We start from the raw sequence: 18,068 nt of genomic DNA on the forward strand, positions 1-18,068 counted from the left end.
GAACTCAAAGGCTACATTTAATCTGAAATGAACCACTGGACTTGGTAAAGGAAGACAAGAAAGACATTAAGTTTTCCCTCTTCCAAGTTTTTACCATTCTTGATCAAATAAGTTTTCCCAAAGCACAATAAGAAAACAAGCTGTTCCCCTTAAGCTGGTAAGCACTAACAGAAAGAAAATCCCACAAATCTTGGGATGTCTCTCCTGTATATATATTTTGAAGAGCTTACCCCATCACACTGAAAGATACATCAAAAGATCATGCAGTCATACCTACTCTTTTACACTAGAGCAAGTTTGCTTCATTTGATGTTAAAATCACATAAGAAAAGATCATACAGCCTCTTTGGTTAACTATTCTATTCAGGTTTTCTTCTTGTTGCCATCTGATTTCCAATTTCATTTGCCTGTCACTGAACAAATGGATCTATTTTACCACTGTCCCCAAAAGAACTATTTTCTGTTCCAAAATCTGTCTTCAGTTCTGCTGTAACTGAGCACTCAGTAACAAATTTTCAGTTCTGCAAACACCACCCTGCATCTCTAATAGGGCCGTATCCACTCTACAGAAGCAGGGGTTTGCTAACAAGCTTCATTATCAAGCACATGTAAGACAATAAAATTAAGCCCAACTTCTCAAAGCAGCAGTTTTGTGTTACCCAGCTAACACTCTCTATTTCTGGAAGTCAAGGCTCACTTACCCCACTCCTCTCTCATTTTCACAGTGAGGATGAGCCAGGCTGATCTGCTGCGGCATGACAAGTTGTACAAAACCTGTGGAAAGCCCCTGACCTCCCAGAGCCAACACAGAACACAGCAGTGCTCCAACGCTTCCTGAAGGGGCATTCCACCTGGTTTTCCCCTGACAGCCATAAGCATTAGCAGCTTTATCAGTTCCCTCATCAAATCTCAGTAACACACCCCCCCAAGGAATTGAGGATTTACATGACTAAAACAGGCAATGAATCCAGACAGCTGGGCTTATAAAAGACATCAGAATCCAAACACACGTTCTGTGATTCTAAAAACTAAAAAACATTAAGTGGTCAGGAGTATCACTCCAAGCAGAAATTCATACTCCTGCAGTTCACTTGTCTGGAGGTGTGTGCAAAAACTATCACAATGAAAAGCACCAGCAGCCTAACGTGCCTTAGCAGGAGGTGACTGATCCCAAGGCTCATCAATGGCACCACCAAAAAGTTCTCATTCTTCTGAAATGGAATAGAAAAATACAGATAATATATAGAATAAATGTGGGAAATCTTTCACTTTGGGTAGAAAAGGTAGATTTTTATACTAGCATTCTAGAAGTCAAACACACTTAACTTAATATTTTAATTCTGTAATTTCAATATTTGGCAAGGCTCACCCCCAGAAGGAACTTCAAAGCAACAACCTGCAACTACCATTTTAGATTTTCCTCAAAAGAACTTATCTTAAACAAAAATTTAGAATGGTTTTAATACAATGGGGTTTTTTTCTTTATTTGTCTGTATTTAAGCATACCTGTGCTGATTCAGGGCAGGTGGAAGCAGTAGGAAACACTAACAGCATGGACACTGAATATTGCCCAGCATATTTAAGGGAGATTGGTTACTCAGAAGCCCCCAAGCACTGTATCCAAGACATCATTCACATCTGGAGTACAGCAATTTAACAGCTTTACCTCTATAGAACAAGTTCTTAGTGTTCCAAGCTTTCAAGTGTTGCCACCTAATTTAAATGACCATAGTTTGCATAAAGTCCTGGAAGTGCATGCTTTGGGAGCTGGCAGGTTTGGGTGATGTCAGCTCTCATTGAGGTAGCAAAAGATCTTCAGGCTGTGGGGTCATGGAATTAAATGCTCCATGTGCCTTAGAAGAACATTGCTAACACACACCAATGAAGAACACCTTTAGCAGAACCATCTTATTGTCAATTTTATATGCTAAGTAGTTTAAATCTTATTATTCCTCTTACAGGCAGCTGAAGTCAGGGTAGAGCTAATTTCCTTGACCTGCAGTTTAATCAGATTATAGCTGTAGATCAAAGCCACAGAAACAAGTATTTCATCACCAGTTAAATTAAAAAAAAAAAACAAACCCACCAAAAAAAACCCAAAAACCCTACACTTCTGCAAGTAGATCTTAAAGCAAAGCAATCACCACCTGAATACAAACCCCCTCCAGAGGGAATCCTGCTCTATTCCTCCTGTGTTCTCACCATAGCTGAGAAGGATGTTGAGAAATGGGGACACAGAACACGGTGTTTCTTAATCCCATCTTCCCTCCTCCTCTATTAGAAGCAAGTCATAACAATCATCCTCAAAACACAACCACCAAAAGCAACTCTTTCCAAATTTGATCAGAGCTGACAATCCTCCTCCTTGGATAAGGGCAGAAGCACCCTTGCAGTCAGTTTCACTCAAACTCATTTTCTTCTTCCAGTTTCATGGAAGTCAGTTTCTTTGTTCCAAGACTTTAAAATTATGTGCCCCAAAGGTAAAAGAGCTCCTAAGAGAAGTTACTGTGTTCTTTATCTCTGATTTAATCTACAGAGAGGGAAATACAAATCTCCCACACTGCTCAGGCTTCTGGCATTCCACTGCCTCCACTGGACCCTCTGCTCTCCCTCTCCTTAAAACCTGGAGTCAGAACATGAGCTAAATGCCTCAGAAATGGACTCCAGCCACAGGATTAGCAATATGCCTGGATCTGTTCCATAGAACTCCATAATTTAAGCCAGGAGAGTAACCTGAAAACCATATACCCAACAACCTGTATTTTCCAATTCAAGCAAGAATAGCTGGCAATAAATATACAGTGTTAGGACTAGCTCAGGAAAGCTCAGCTGCGTTTCCACAGTCATTTTTAAAAAATAATTCAGTCATCATATTGACCTACTAGTTATGTGGAATTTTACTAAAGACTGCAGGGATAAAAATAACCTCTAAATGGATGCTGCCCAACAAGGAAAAGCACAAAAACTCCAGTCACCTTTACTGTATTTACCTTCCAGGACCTGACAGTGTAGCTCTGTAGGTAACCTGACACTATTTTCAGCACAAAAAATTCTGGTTTAGTAACAGTAATAAGAATTTATTAGCTATAAAAAAAGGCATGCTCAGGAAATATTAAATGGATACTTAATATATGTGGCAATTCAAGACATTGATACATTTTCATATGTTAAGGAATGCATTTGAAAGAAAATTTCTTATAGCAAACAGTAAGGAAAACCATTATGGCACATCCATACAGTACTACATTTACTGCACTGGCTGACAACACGTCAGCTTTGCAGCTGACCTGAGAACAACCGAAAGGCAAAACATATAAGATCAAATATATAATCCATCTGTATATCTCCTCCAATCTTTACACCATCCTTGGACAAGCAGATTTGTCAAAACTAAGGCAATCTTAAAGGTACAAGTGCACAAAAACTTCAAAACTGCCCTCCAATCCTCTCAGCCATTGACAGTCGTCTCCCTTAAAGGAAGACAGACACCAAACATAAAGCTCCACTCCCTCACCACTCACAATAAGGAACTTTGGGGAAGCACACAGAATGGTTACCAGTTCTTAGGACTACAGCCCTAAGAGGGATGTGAGATATTTAGAACTGAACTTGCCACAATAATTCCCACAAGGTCTTGAGACTGAGCAAGAAAAAGCAACAGAATTATCTGCTGAACAACAACAAACCCGCCCTGAACTATGTCCTTGTAATAAACAGTTAGTGTGATGTTGGCTCTTGAATGTTTAATGTATGTTACAAGGTTAAAAGAAGTTCTGTGAAGTTCTGCTGGTTTTTTAAGTTTTGTAATGTTGAAAGTTGATCTCTGACCACTGGGAAAGTCAAAGCAGGAAGGACTGCACAGACCCCGAGGGGGGGATGAAGGAGGAGCTGGGTCAGAGGAGTGACATGTGCAGGAATCTGGGGAGGGTTGGCTCGTCAATAGCATACATAAGGATTGTTATGGGTGTGGGCAGTGTGCCTCTGGCTGCAGCTAAGCACTCAGCACGGTCCTTTTTTCCTGATTCAGTCCCTTGCTGAGGTTCAATAAACCTTTTAAAATTTAAAGAAGTGAGGCGCTGTTTCTCACACCTTTTTTTCCCCTTTCAAACCCACCCTGATGAGAGCACACACTATCAGGTCTCAGTGGTGAGAGATGTACAGTAACACCTGCAGTAATTTGTTCTATTACAGTTCCTGACTTGGTAAAACCTTCACTTGTCTTAAGGGGATGGAAACTGCAGACAACAGATGCTAGAACAAGGGAACATTACTTCTTTTAACAGTTTCTGCACTATGAAAACCATTTCCAGAACTACAGAAAATGCAGATATCTGAGCACTGAGATAAGCTTCAGATGGGCATCATCACATCAGTTCCAGAAAGTTCTGCTCTTCAGGTCAGCCCTGGAGAAGCCCAGTCAGGACAGGCAGCAGGCACCAGCCCTCCCTGGACACTGCATGGGATCTCCCAGACAGGCACAGAGAACCCAGTTCAAAGGAAGGAAGCCACAGTCTGTTCAGTGCCACACTTGAAATGCAGACAAATGCCCTCTCACCTGCCTGCAGAGCTGCAGAGCAGTGACACACATTACCCTCTGGAAAGGCCACTCCACTTTGTGTCAAGAGGACAACAACCGCAGCATCTAAATCCTGACTTTCAGCTCAACAAGCTTCCTGCTGCCTCCAACCTCCACTACCAGCTTGGGATATACAACTCATACCTCTTGCTCATTTTTGGTGTTCCCTAGAGCACCCCTTCCTCTCAATCCCTACCTCAAATCACCCCTTGCACAGTGGCAAATGCTGACCTTTACGCTCACTAAAGCTGGAATGACTCCAACACAGAGGAAGTGATCATTTAATTGGAGTCAGTTACTGGGAATTTGAGATACTGTCTTCATTGCTAAGCAGCAGATGGGTAAAGAGCAAATCCATTACACGGTACCATCAGAGGTGGCAGAAATGAAGCACAATTAATCCCCCATACTGTGTTTGTAGCAAGTTAGCTGTGACAGATACAGCGCGGTTCAGTGTTTTTAACATGTGCTCTCCAAGTTCTAATACTAAGATCTGTGCCCAGATAGTCAAGGCCTTCCAAAGCATAAGCCTTAAAGCAAAATTATTGATACTTAAATATTGTGGTCATTCAGTAACTGTAAACTGTTTTGTGCCAATCCCATTTTATAAACTGTCAATCACATCAACACCACACAAAACACACACCTATGCACAAACATGACATACCCAAAAGTTTTAAGCAGCTATTCATTATTAAGAGGTTTGAAAGGATACCACACGGTACAACCAAGCCTGCACAAAACCACTCAGAATACATTCGGGTATGAACCTAATTTCAAGCTGGATCTTAGAAATTATTTTCAATTCTCCTTCTTGAAAATGCATGCAAACTATACTCTGAAAGCACAGTAAGAGCAGAAGGCTGAACATCAGTCAGGGAGAATGATATCCCCTGTTTATGCTAATTAAATGGGTACTCAGTACATCACTGTCAATTGTTTACAGGAGTCTCATGAGCTGCTCCCTATTCTCTATCAGAAACACACAGGCAATGGTGTTCTGAGATAAACTTACTTTCCAGCTAGAGAATATTAGAATAATACACGACTCTCCCGCAGTCCTCTGCTGGTGGTCCTCCCCAGTTCAGGAGTGGCTCATCCAGAAGGGCCGTTGGCTACAATACCCAAATCCATCACTGAAACACATGATACTCCTGGAATATAGGAAGTTATTCGGTTCTGTGTTCAGCTGAAGGAGAAACCTGTGACCAATCCAACCAGCTCAGATGTAGCAAATGCTATTAGCAAAGAAGAAGGCAAGCAGATGGATACACTACTACAAGAACTGTCCTCTTCAAGAAATGTGCAGCTTGAAGTTTTGAGGCCCATCAAATACCACCAGGTCTGGAGGAAACCCAGCCTGGCTGAAGAGATGCAGTTCCCTGGCCCAAGTCCAGCTCTGGACATGACCACACTGTGCAGCTCTGCTCCAGCAGGCCCCAACTGCCCCAAGCAGATCTGCAGCCACCACTGCCCCACTGAGTGCTCCCAAGGTACTCCCAGTTAACCAGCAACCTCCTTTCCCATTTTGAAAACTAAGGGATTGGTTAGGAGCAAGCATCTGAGCAAATTTGTAACTCTCCAGGTTAAATCTACCTGTGAGGCCTAAACATTTTTATTTTAAAAAAGCAAATAATTTGATTTCAAATTTAAATCTCAAGATCTAAAAACAGAGTCCTTTCTAGTTCTGTGTCAGAAAAGTCCACATGAACGTTCAGCTGACTACAAATCAGTATCTGCTTTATGAATCATATATGGAAAAACGTGGGGGTTTAGCAGACCTTTACTAAACATAAACTGTAGAAAAGAATAACATGAATACAGTTTTCCAGACAGCAGTCTCCCTTTCAGCAGTCAGACCAGACCTCATTATCTTCTGCAAAGGCTGAGGAAAAGGCTCCATAGCAATGGATTAACACATCCCAACTGAAGATCAAATTGTAAGCCTAGAAAGGGTCTCAAAAGGTTATGTAGCCCATTCCATCTCCCTGATATTACTTCTGACAAACATTCAGTTGCCTGTTTGTAAAGTCCTACTGAGCCACCTTCACAGCCCAAAGCAGTATCCTGGACACTCAGACAAACCATTCCCACATGGCATTGTCTTGCCTTCAGGAATTGCTGTGTGCCTTGGGTTCATCCACTCCGGCTCCTTCCACCAAGTCCTGCAGCAAAAACCACCAGCCCTGCTCAACCCACTGCTACTTCTGGAAGGTGGGGAAGGGTAGTGACCGTCCTCACTCAGGGAAGACATTTTCTGAATCTCTGAGGCATATTAAGCAAGAAGAGACAACGCCAAAAGGTTTGACATGCGACCACACAGTTACCAGTTATTGACTCAACATCTGTGTGCTACTCAGGCTGCACATGTCAATGCAGCCCCTGCACTCCACTTTGCAACCAACTGCATTTTACAGTCACTTGTTTCGTGTAGTATACCAGCATGTCCACAAGAAGTTTGAAAATAGAATAATTCTGGCACTGTGCTTCAGCATGTGACAATAAAGCAGGCAAACCAGGTGAATCATGCTGCTTTAATACCAAAATCTGAAATCCGTACCCAAGATCTTCATGTCTTTTGGATCTGATCTTCCTGAAGACAAAACACTCTTCTTGACCCACATCACCTAATGCTCCAGCACAGCAGTTCTCCAAGAATTATTTCAGGAATTAATAGAATCAGTTATGCAGGACAGAAGATACATTTTTGTAACCATCTTTAATCAAAGAGGACAGAATTTTAACTGATCTTGAATGACCATCCCCAAATTCTTACCACACAACGTAACGTTACAGGCAGACACAGCACTTTTTTTAGTGCTGACTTCTGACTGGCCACTTGTGATGGAAGCAACCAAAATAATCTGTAGCTGCACAAGCAGCATCAGCAAGCAGTTGACATCTTCGTTAGAAACACACTGGAAACATTCTTCTGGGTACTTCCAAGCATTAGAGATTATTTTAGTCTTTGATATCAAAACCAGAAAACGAGTTCTTCAGCTGAAGTCATAATCCCCTACAGATGTCTTTGCCCCCAGCCCCATATCTCCTACCATTTACCTCAAAACAAAATAAATCTCTAAATTAAATAATGGTATGTTCAAGCTGGGTGGAAAACCTGCCAGAAACTCATGCGCTGGCATAATCTATGAGACATACTAATAAATTAAGGCCTGCTGTAATAATTCAAATGCATGTTGACAATGCATATTAAGGGTTTTATCACTTCTTTCCTAGATAAAGATTTCACATATATGTTCAACATTACAACTGTCAATGGTATTAAGGCAAGCTGAAACACCTTCTAGATTTTTACTGCAAGTTTACTCTGCATATTTTAATAATAAAATTTACAATCATTAACCAATATAAAAATCTCACCTTTCTCTTAAAATTGAAATAATATTTCCTTTATTTTACTAATAACAGAAGCAGCATGTTTGAGCTCTAAGAGCTGCTACAGTGTTCATGTTTTTGTACACTTTTGTTGGGTCTGGGTCTTTCTTTAATACTTATAAATGTGGTTTAAATCCTTTGAACACTATTCTTACCAAGAGATTGGCTTTTTTCCTGGGAATATCTGGCTGGATCAAGTCTCCTTGCTCAGAAGTTTGGTCATGGCATTGTCATCAACAAGTATTTACACTACACTTCAAGACACACAACTTCAACAGCCAGAAGTCTTGTCCCATCCTTCCTTCTCCATAGGTATAGAGGATCAGCATTGCCAGTTATAATTAGGCTAGTTTGGAAAATCTGCCCTAAAGATCCCTCGTAACAGATCAAGTGTACCTTGAATTAAGAGCAAGAATGCCCAAAGACCCTGCCAAAACCAGTTCTGTCTGCAGAAGGAACCAAAGATGTCAGGGGCTGTTTGGGTTAAAAAAAGATTGTCACACAGTCACAGCTGTTTGACACATAGCAATACCCACATGCTTTCTTCACATCATGGTAAGACCAACACAGGACATGGCAAATCAAATACCAGGAGAATTTCACTGCAACAGACAGCAGCACAATTTACAGGACTATCATAAAACAAAGGGGGAAAATGGTCTTCCCAACAGATGTATCAAAAATTCATTTATTCTTCATGTGTAGGGAAGTTAAGATGTGGTAAATAACACAGCACAGACTACAGGGGGGTCCTGGGGGCTCAAAACAGGCAGGCCCCGAACAAACTGCCCTTTGCCGTAGCCTGACCAAATAGGAACAACTCTCAAGGCATCATGGAACACCCAAGTCTGAAACAAAGACACTTAATGCCCAAAATGTCTGCTTTTCTGCTTTCCAAACAAAAGAGTAGTTTCCTTTAAGTAGTTCAAGAAATGTTCCCCTAACTATTTTGGCAGAATCAATCTTTAAGGTTCCACACTCAAAATTAACTTCTCCTTTCCAACAGCTAGAGAGTAGCTCTCAGACAATCCAGCTGTACAACAAGCAGGGCCTGCAGACTCCAAATAGAGAATCCTTCAGAGGAGAGGAGGGGGAGAAATAAAATAAAAATCAGCTTTACCCATATCACCATTAGATGAAGCAGAAAACTGTTCAGTCAGGCTGAGCACACGAGGACACTTTCATCACCAAAAACAATGAAATTAAAAGATGAGAAACAGACTGCCGATGAATTCAGGACATAGTAAGTACTTTCAGAAACACCGTATTTCTTTTCCCTGAAGATGGAATAGAATATTAACTCTAGCAGGACTCCTAAGTACCTCAAGGGTATCTCTGCAGTGAAATTCAGTCTGTCACCCACTCTGTAACAATCCCAAGAGATTCAGAGACTCCTCAGCCCCCTGGTTCCTTTTGATAATCCCTTGAGTGTAGAAGCCAGTGTGAATAATCCAAGAGAAGTCTGACTGGAATATAGAAAGAAGAGAAAGCAGGCCTAATGTCACTCAAAAAAGTTTATTCCACCCCAACTCACAGGATTACATTAATCTGAACAAGTACCTGCTGGATTTAACTCAGAGGAATTTAAATACTCAGCCTTAGAATACCGTTTAAGCCACTTCCCCCTCATTTGGTCATCTGGGAAGTCCCCAAGTTGACAATCAAAAATCCATCTTAACTTAGCAGAGCAGCAGTGGGCAGACAAGTCTAGAAACGTGGCCCAAAGGCAGGACTTGGAGCAGGGCTGCAGTTGGTGATGCTCCAGGGCAGCTGTCAGGCTTCCAACAGTGCCTTGTGCAGCACAACAGCTCAGGTGCTCAGCAGGCACACACAGACAAGGCCACCAGCCCCCCACCGAAAGGATGGCCCAGAGCCCTCATGTCACTTTACACAAACAATCTGTTATTCCTCCGGTCTGTCCACAGCAGTAAGATGGAGAAATAAAACACCACATCCCTCCCTGAGCACAGGAAAAGCTGAGTTTTCCCAAACCCCACTGAAATCTATGACCTCCCTCATAATGCATTGAAAAGTACAGAATCAAAGTAAGCATCTCTGCTAATGATTTTAAGGAAAAAAAAAATCTGTGGGTTTATTCCCCTCCTGCCTGACAGTTTTTCCAGTAAGATGAGGACAATCCTGAAGTTCAAAGCAATGAAAGCAACAACTACTGTCCTCCCACATATATTCCTTACAAATTATAGCTGCATTCTTTAACTGCTCTTCTACCAGCCCGCTGCTGTGAGTGAATCTCTGCTGCTGCTGTGAAGATCTAACAGCAGTGAAGAAGAACCCTTAAACTTCTGCAATCCCCAGCAGCTCCTCATCCAACAAAAATCAGATCCTCCAGCAAATTATCCTCTCTTCCCTCCCCAGCCACCATGCACTTGAACTGCAATTACTCCTCTTCTACACTCATTTTTGCTGGCTGAGCAGAGCAGGGAAGATGCCAAGGCATTTATCCACCAAGTCACCCATCAACCTTCTCCCATCAACCCAACCTTTCTTTCTCCAATAGGAAACACCAAGACATCCGAAAATGCCCACAACAGCCAATGTGGCAAACTAAAAAAAGCAGGGGCTGCCCTGCTTCAGTTTCCAGATAGATTGATTTAAACAGAGCTTTAAGTTGCTTAACTTAAAAGTTTGTGATACTATTCAGTGCTCAGACCAGCTTATTTGGAGGCCAAAATCATCTCACTGGACCAAGCTATGGTTACTCGTGACGATTCCTTAGGATAGAAGAAACAGATTTTACAAGTAGCCAGAATATCACAGTATATTTTACACTGAATACTTAAATTAAACAGCTAATTCACCTAGAAAATGTACCTTCTTACCATGCACTGAAATGACGGAACAGAGGAAAAAAACCCTCCAACCCCTTATATTGAGGGATGGGGGCAGCCTTCTCAAAATGTTTTGGTGCACTCCCTCACTAGCACTTCAGACAAGCATCACCTGGTTTTACTGCCACAACAGAACTTTCTCTTTTCCAATAACGATCAAAATCCATAGGAGTCTGCAGGTTAGAACAAGAACTAATTGCTACAGGAATCATCCCTGCCATCAAAAATAAATAAATAAATAAATAAAGACAGCAGTAACTTTACTTACACTAACCTGCACTTCTAGGTCACTGGAGCACTGCTGTGCAAGTAACCTCCCAGCAGAGCACAGAGGAAATGCAGTAACAGCACTCACAATAAGCTGTGCTCTGCAGCAAGGGGAGACTCTCAGTCCAGACTGGAAAGAGGGGTAGGGTTTGTTGACAGTGACACCAGGTATATTCTATAAGGATGACATTCTAAATACAGCTACAGCCATATTCTAGGAAACAGGACACTATTTACTGGGCTTCTGGGTCAGTGAGCACTTTAATGATAACAAACACTATCACTCCAAGCAGCAGTCCCACCCTGCTCTTAACCATTAGTGCTTCAATCCTGTTGCACACAACTTCACCTTTTTCATCTGTAGTAACAATGAATGGTACCAGGAAACCAACTCGGACCAAACGCCACAGTAAAAAACAAAACAAAAGCAGTTTTCACCTAGTCTGGCTCCCCAGTTCAGCTTACTTTAGACTTGGCCATAAATTTATGCCATCAAAGCAGGGGTGAGGGAGAGTGAGAAGCTTCTGTCAAGAGCTGCTCGAGTTTAAAACCCACCCTTGGTCTGCATGGCCAAGCTTTTGCCAAGTGCTAAGCAAGACACTTTCTGTGGTTACTGCAGCCCTCTTCTCTCTGGCACACATCCACCTCCCTGCCAGCCCCTCCAGCAGCAAAATACGCCCAGAACCTGCACAGTTACCCACCCCTGCTGTTGCCTCCCTGCAGAGGAGCGTGCTCCAACCCCAGCACAGAAACCAAGTGCTGCTTTTATCCCAGCTGGGCTCTGCCTGCTTCTCTCTCACCAGCACACTCATTTGGATCACCCAAACGTGATCACCCAACCAGCTAACTTTCACAAAGTTATTATGGCAGCAACCAACTTCAGCACACTTCACCAAGCCTTGTTTCCTTAGGAATCTAGGTTTGAAAAACAAAAAATTATCACAGGCCTGACAGTGACTTTAGCACAAGTTATCCCTGGGTGACAGGATGACGCTCAATAATTCAGATACCCATGATAGGAAAAAGGCAACAAGCAATTGCTGCCCAGACACCTGAGGAGTATGGTATGGGTCTTGGGGCTCTCAGCATGATTTATTACCTTCAGCAGAAAGCTCAGTGGGGAATTGCTTGACACTTTTTATATTGTGATTCTTTTTACTTCATAGGTCACCACAAAAAGCTTGTTGATACTAAGTAAATAGCAGCCATCATCAATCTTAGCCTTTTTAAATCATTAATCTCCCTCTCAAAGAAGGATATGAAGTGTTACTCATTAAATACTGGCAGAAATTCTACTTATCAAATGGTGGAGACATCTTGCATAGAGAAAGAAAAGAGACAAAACCAGAAGGGAGACTTTATGTTCCCCCAAAGAAAATATCATGCTACAAGGTGTCTCCTGGAAAGTCAAAGCAGGCCCCACTACATGTGCCCTGTTAAAATTCAAGAGTAAATACTGTATGAAAGTAGCATTAATCATTTCAGAACACAAAAAGCTGGAGGGAATATTTCCAAGACTGACTTGGCCTTGTTCAGATACCAAGACAAATGAAGAAAGCTGTGGAGCAACTGGAGCAAGACCTCCAGAGCAGTCAGGGCTGGAGCACTTGCATTTGGGACTGGAGGAGAGGCTGTGGGAGCCAGGCTGGGACAGCCTCAGGTAGGGAAGGCTCCAGGGAGGGGAGCTGGCACATGCCTCCAGGGAGGGGACTGAGAAGATGGATCCAGGCTCTCCTTGTGGTGGGAGGAAAGAGAGAATGAGCATAAATTAAAATGGGAGAGGTTCAGACTGGATGTACAGAAAATCTTTTCCACCACGAGGACATTCACGCTGCCCCAAAAAGCTCAGGTGTCTCCATCCCTGGAGGTTTCCAAGCCCTGGGCACTTGGCCTGACCCAGAGCTGTCCCTGCTGTGAGCAGGAGGCTGGACAGGAGACTCCTGAGGCCTCTCCTCCAGCCCTGGGATCCTGCCAGCCCCAGGAAGCCCACTGCAGGGACACCCTGTTAAGAGGTTACAACACTTACTAACTTTTCCCTTCATATACTCTCAAGGTAATTAAATAACTGACTTAGTCTCGCTGAGACTCATTCCAACAGTCTTCTGGTTGGTGCTTTTCCAGCAGAGACAAGCATCACCTCCACATCATCCTGACCAGGAATCAGTACCAGAACATGCTCACACACACACACTGCAATTACCTCTGCTCTACCCTCCTCCTTGAACACTGACTGCAAGGTGTGTCCTGGGCCGGCAGACAGCAAAGGAGAAGCCAGAGACGCAGCAGATGCAGGAGTTAATGGAGCTACTGATGAGTCTTCAGAAAGAGGCCCACAATTTGAATTATTAAAGCAGTCAAACCTTTAATGAAGTTGGTTACAGCCTCGTCATAAGGCTACAGGAAACTACCTACTGGTTCATCAGCACTGGAATTTCTAAGCAGTGTTCAAGCCCTGTAATTCAAGCACTTTTTATTCAACGTTTGTGCTTGTGTAAAAGCCACAGTTTACCAGGGCAAAGCCACATTTAACTGGTAACTGAGTTCACATCTTTTTGAAATGAAATTGAGACAGTCATATACCAAGCTGCTGAACTTCTGAATCCTAGTTAACTCCATTTTGAACACTAACATATAAAATTGGCATTGAAGATCATTTCTCTAAAGTGAACAAGCACGGACTAAAGCTGAACACCAGCTTATAAAATGGATGTGCTCAGAAGTTTCTGTGCTATAGTGTCAGAAATCCTACCAGTGATATTTTGCTTAAAAGTGACTTCTTTCATATCTAGCAGGATACATGAACTGTCTACTTTCAAGTAGACAAGTGCTCCACGAGATTAATTTGGTTTATGGGGAGTACTTGTAGATTCCCCAAGCAGCACAAATAGCACGGATACAAATTTTCAGCAGACGTAATGAAAAGATACACCTGAACAGGGAGACTTGAACAGGGCCCCCGTTTCCTAAAATATCTTTTAGGCTCTTATCTCCTAAAAGAACCCTCTGAAAGGTCTACTCACCTTACCAGATGCAGTGCAAATCTTTGAGAAGTGACTCAAACAATGATTCCAGAGAAGTATGTTGGAAACAAGATGGGAGAGAATACACTGCAGTACTCTTGACAGGTGACTTTGAAAAGGATAAGACCGGGAGAACAAAAAATCCCAAAAATCTATTGAAACATAGGAAAATGACTTAAAAACAGACTCTCCTGCAACTTTTCAGACTCAGGACATGAAGCCTGACCTTATTTGCTCTTCCTGAAGACTTCTGTAGGAGGCTCCTGTGTTCCTCAGTTCTTACAGGTTGATTGAAGGGGCACAGTCCTTCAAGGACAGCATTTTTAAAAACCTGATTCACACACATACAGAAAGCAAGAACCTAGAAGTGAAGGAGTTAAGGTAGTCCAGCCAAAAGTCCCTTCTTCCCAGCTCATCTTTTCAGCAGCTCGATTCTTGCAGAGTCATTATTTCACTAGATGTTCAACCAGTGCATGTTCACCTTAGAAATCTGTCTCACTTCCATCTAAACTCAAATACACAGAAAAATTATTTCTTGCAGAAACTTTTCTGTCCATCCTTAGTGTTTAGACAATGAAGACAGCAGAGACTAATTGCCTCAGGCCTTCATTTGGCACAATGTTTTGTCATTTGCTAAAGCTGCCCCCTCACATTTTTACCTTTTGGTCTATTCCTCCTTCATTATAGCGGGATTGAGCCTGTCCTGACACAGTAAAAAGGAGGATACCCTCCTCCTGAAGACAGAGGTCTAACAGAACTGGCTCCAAGACTTTGAGGCTTTTTTCCCAGTTCCCTTTATGAGCTTGGGCTGCAGTAACCTGCAGCAGTTGCATTTCTGCCCCATGCAAATCAAACCATGTAAATGTAGGTTCTGTGTCTGTAAAAAGCATTGCACAGCTTCCCAAGGAAACCTTCCCCAAGCACACCTTCTACACAGACAACAAACCCAAATGGTGCTTAGAGGCAGAAGGAAGGTGATGGACTACAGAGTGCTGGAAAAGTTTAGAGGGGGACTGTCCTGTTGTTTTAGGCAGAGAGAGGGCTCCTGGTGACAGAGACCCTGCCTGTAACACACCAGTGCACACACACTTCAGTCCTCTTGCTTTGGCACAATACAAGCAAAGCAGTCAGGACGAAGCAAGAAGAACCCAGGACGAGCTGAAGTGTGGGAGGAACAAAGAGAGGAGAACAGGTGATTCCTGCCCACTGCTTGCAGGAAGGGTTTCCAGCTTGGCACAGCAAAATGCTAAGGAAGCGCCTGGTGGTGCAGGAAGGTGACAGGGCAGGGACATCAATGGTATGGCTCCCACAACCCAAAGCAGCCAAAGGACACGTGCAGTCACAAGAAGGAACAGGGAGCCAGAGGTTACAATATTTTTAAGACACGTCCTAAAACAAAAAAGCAAGTCTTTTACTGGTAGAAGATTGCTAACAATAAAGCATTTAAGAGTTCTGCTATAATGTAAGAAGAAAGAAAGAATGAAGAAGTTTGATGACAGCATAGGTGTACTCACCTGGAAGAGAAAAAGGTTCATAAACTCACTATTAGATAAAAAGATTACATTTTTTTCTTTTTTGAAGAAATAAACTTGAGGTATGATCTGGGATAACAGAAGAAAGCAGAGATAAAAGACAAGATGAGGAAGAAGAGAGGAATTTGGAGAGCCAGCAAGGAGAGACCACTGAAATGTTTCAGAACTTTGTATAGACAGTGCTTTCAAAATGTAAAATCCTCTCTGAATTCACTCCTTCTAAATCCTTCCCAAGCCCTGAACTCCTCAGGAGGAATGTGCATGCCCTTTGGGCATACCTACCTCTTTTCCATAAGGGATTCTGGAAGTGTCAGGGGTGACACAACATCATCAACCTGGACATTTAGTACTTTACAGCTACTGAAAAGCCACTGTAGCTCACGACGCTGCTTTCCAAAACCACCGGAGAACGAGCATTTATTTGGCTGTAAGTTCAGCCCAAAGCCTATCAAAGTTCTGCTCGTACCAACGTGAGGTATCTCGTGCTCCCGACTGGAGGGACTCGGGAGCGGTTCTGTTTCAAAGCTCAGCCCTGGCAGCCTCACTCGTCTCCCAGTCCCCGGCTGACCGTCTCCAGCACCGAGCGGCTGTGTCAGCCGTGACTGAGGACTCCCAGCTGATGGCGAGGGCTGAGACACGACTCCTGCTACTCCCGTTCTCCCAGAGCACCTCCCGGGGCTGCCAGCGCTGCTCCCGCTCCACAGCCGGGGTCAAACCTGGCGGAGGCTCCGCGGTGCTGGGTTACCCCGCCAGCTCCTCGGGAAGCGATGGGGAATTCCGGCAGGGAAGCCGGCGGGCTCTCCCGCACTCCCCGAGGCTCCAAGGCACCGGCGTGACCTTGCTGGGGAGCGCAGGGCCATGCGGCAGCCGAGCCCGCCCGTGGGCTGCGGAGCGCGGCGGCGGTGTGCCCCAGGGCCCCGGGCACGGCCCGCTCCGCGCCCAGCGCCGCTCGCCGCCGCCGCGGGGCCTCGGGGCTGCGGGTCCGCCCGCTGCCCGCCGTGCCCGGGCGGCCCGGCCGCGGCCCCGCCTGCCCGCCGCGCTCCGGAGACACTCACCGGAGATACTGCGCGCACAGCAGGCTCATCCTCCGCCGCTCGCCGCCCGTCCCGCCGCGGCTCTCACAGCCCGGGCCGGCCCGCCGCCCCCGCGCCACCGCCGCCGCCGCCTCCCGCCGCCGCCATCTTCCCGTGCAGGGCCCGCGGGGAGGAAGGGGCGGGGTGTCTCCGCTCCGCGCTCCGGTCCGGCAGGACCGCCCGCGCCCCGCCGGCCCCGCCGCTCCGGCCCCTCGGCGGCCCGGACAGCCCCGGCTTCCCCGCTCCGGCTCCGGCGGCGCCCGCCCGCCGCTCTCTCGTCCCGCCGAGGCGCCGCGGCCCTCCCGCCGCGCCGGCCGCGCTTCCGGGCCGGACCCCGCCCCCGCCGGCACTTCCGGCGGCGCCACCGGCAAACCCTTCCCCCGCCCGCTGCCATGGCAACCGAGGGGGCGGTGGGGCGTCGCCATGGCAACCGCGGGGCATCCCGGGGCCCGCAGCCGCGGCCCGACCCGCGCGGACCCGCCAGCGACAGCCCCTTTGTCACATCTCCCGCTCGGCTCCGAGGGGCGGCTCGCCAGGAGGCCCGTGGCGCTGGCGGGAGGCCCAGTCACAGAATCACAGCGACACAGAACGGGGCAGGTCGGAAAGGACCACAGTGGGTCAGCGGGTCCCACCTCCCTCAAGCGGGGTCATCCCAGAGCACATGGCACAGGATTGTGTCCAGCCAAGTGTGGAATATCCCCAGTGAGGGAGATTCCAGATGCTCTCTGGTCTCTGTCCCAGTGCTTGGTCACTGCACAGGAAAGAAGTTCTTCGTCGTGTTCAGGTGGAACTTCCTGGGCATCCATTTCTGCCCATGGTCTCTTGTCCCATTGCTGGGCCCCAGGGAGCAGAGCCTGGCCCCTGTTCTGAGCCCTCCCTGCAGACAGGGCCAGAGAGGGATCAGGGCCCCTCTCAGCTGGGTCTCCTCTCGAGGCTGAACAGCCACAGGTCCCTCAGCCTTTCCTTGTGAGAGAGCTGCTTCGTGTCCTTCCTCATCTCTGCAGCCTCTGCTGGACCTGCTCCAGGAGCTCCAGGTCTCTCCTGGCCGGAGGAGCCCAGACCTGGAAACAGAACTCTACATGTACCTCACTAGGACTGAGTAGAGGGGCAGGATCACCTCCCTGACCACCGGGAATGCTCTTCCTGATGCACTCCAGGATTGTGTTTGCCTTCTTGGCCACAACAGCACACTGCTGGCTCAGCTCCTCAGTGCAAGTGTGGTAGTGGCCTTACACTTTGGTGACAAGAAAAGTTTGGAGAGGAACAGTGCACGTAGGCTTGGACTTCCCACAAAGGATCAAAGAACTATCAGCCTTGGAAGAGAACTTTAGGGTCATCAATTTCAGGCATCAACA

General features: G+C 45.5%; 1 protein-coding gene across 4 annotated transcripts in view; it reads right to left on the minus strand.

Moving 5' to 3' along the window:
- Window positions 1-16,792, minus strand: part of SMG7 (SMG7 nonsense mediated mRNA decay factor) — a 51,176-nt gene extending 34,384 nt beyond the window's left edge. For all 4 annotated transcript variants that reach the window (XM_066192228.1, XM_066192229.1, XM_066192230.1 and 1 more), the window contains exon 1: window positions 16,696-16,792. In XM_066192228.1, coding sequence (XP_066048325.1) covers window positions 16,696-16,724 — 29 coding nt within the window. In that variant the 5' untranslated portion in view covers window positions 16,725-16,792. The remainder of the gene's footprint in view (window positions 1-16,695) is intronic.
- Window positions 16,793-18,068: the final 1,276 nt, after the last annotated feature.

The sequence above is a fragment of the Chamaea fasciata genome, unplaced genomic scaffold (assembly GCF_029207755.1).
Source record: "Chamaea fasciata isolate MVZ Bird 193981 ecotype frontalis unplaced genomic scaffold, bChaFas1.0.hap1 SCAF_10, whole genome shotgun sequence".
In the NCBI taxonomy this organism is placed as follows: domain Eukaryota; kingdom Metazoa; phylum Chordata; class Aves; order Passeriformes; family Sylviidae; genus Chamaea; species Chamaea fasciata.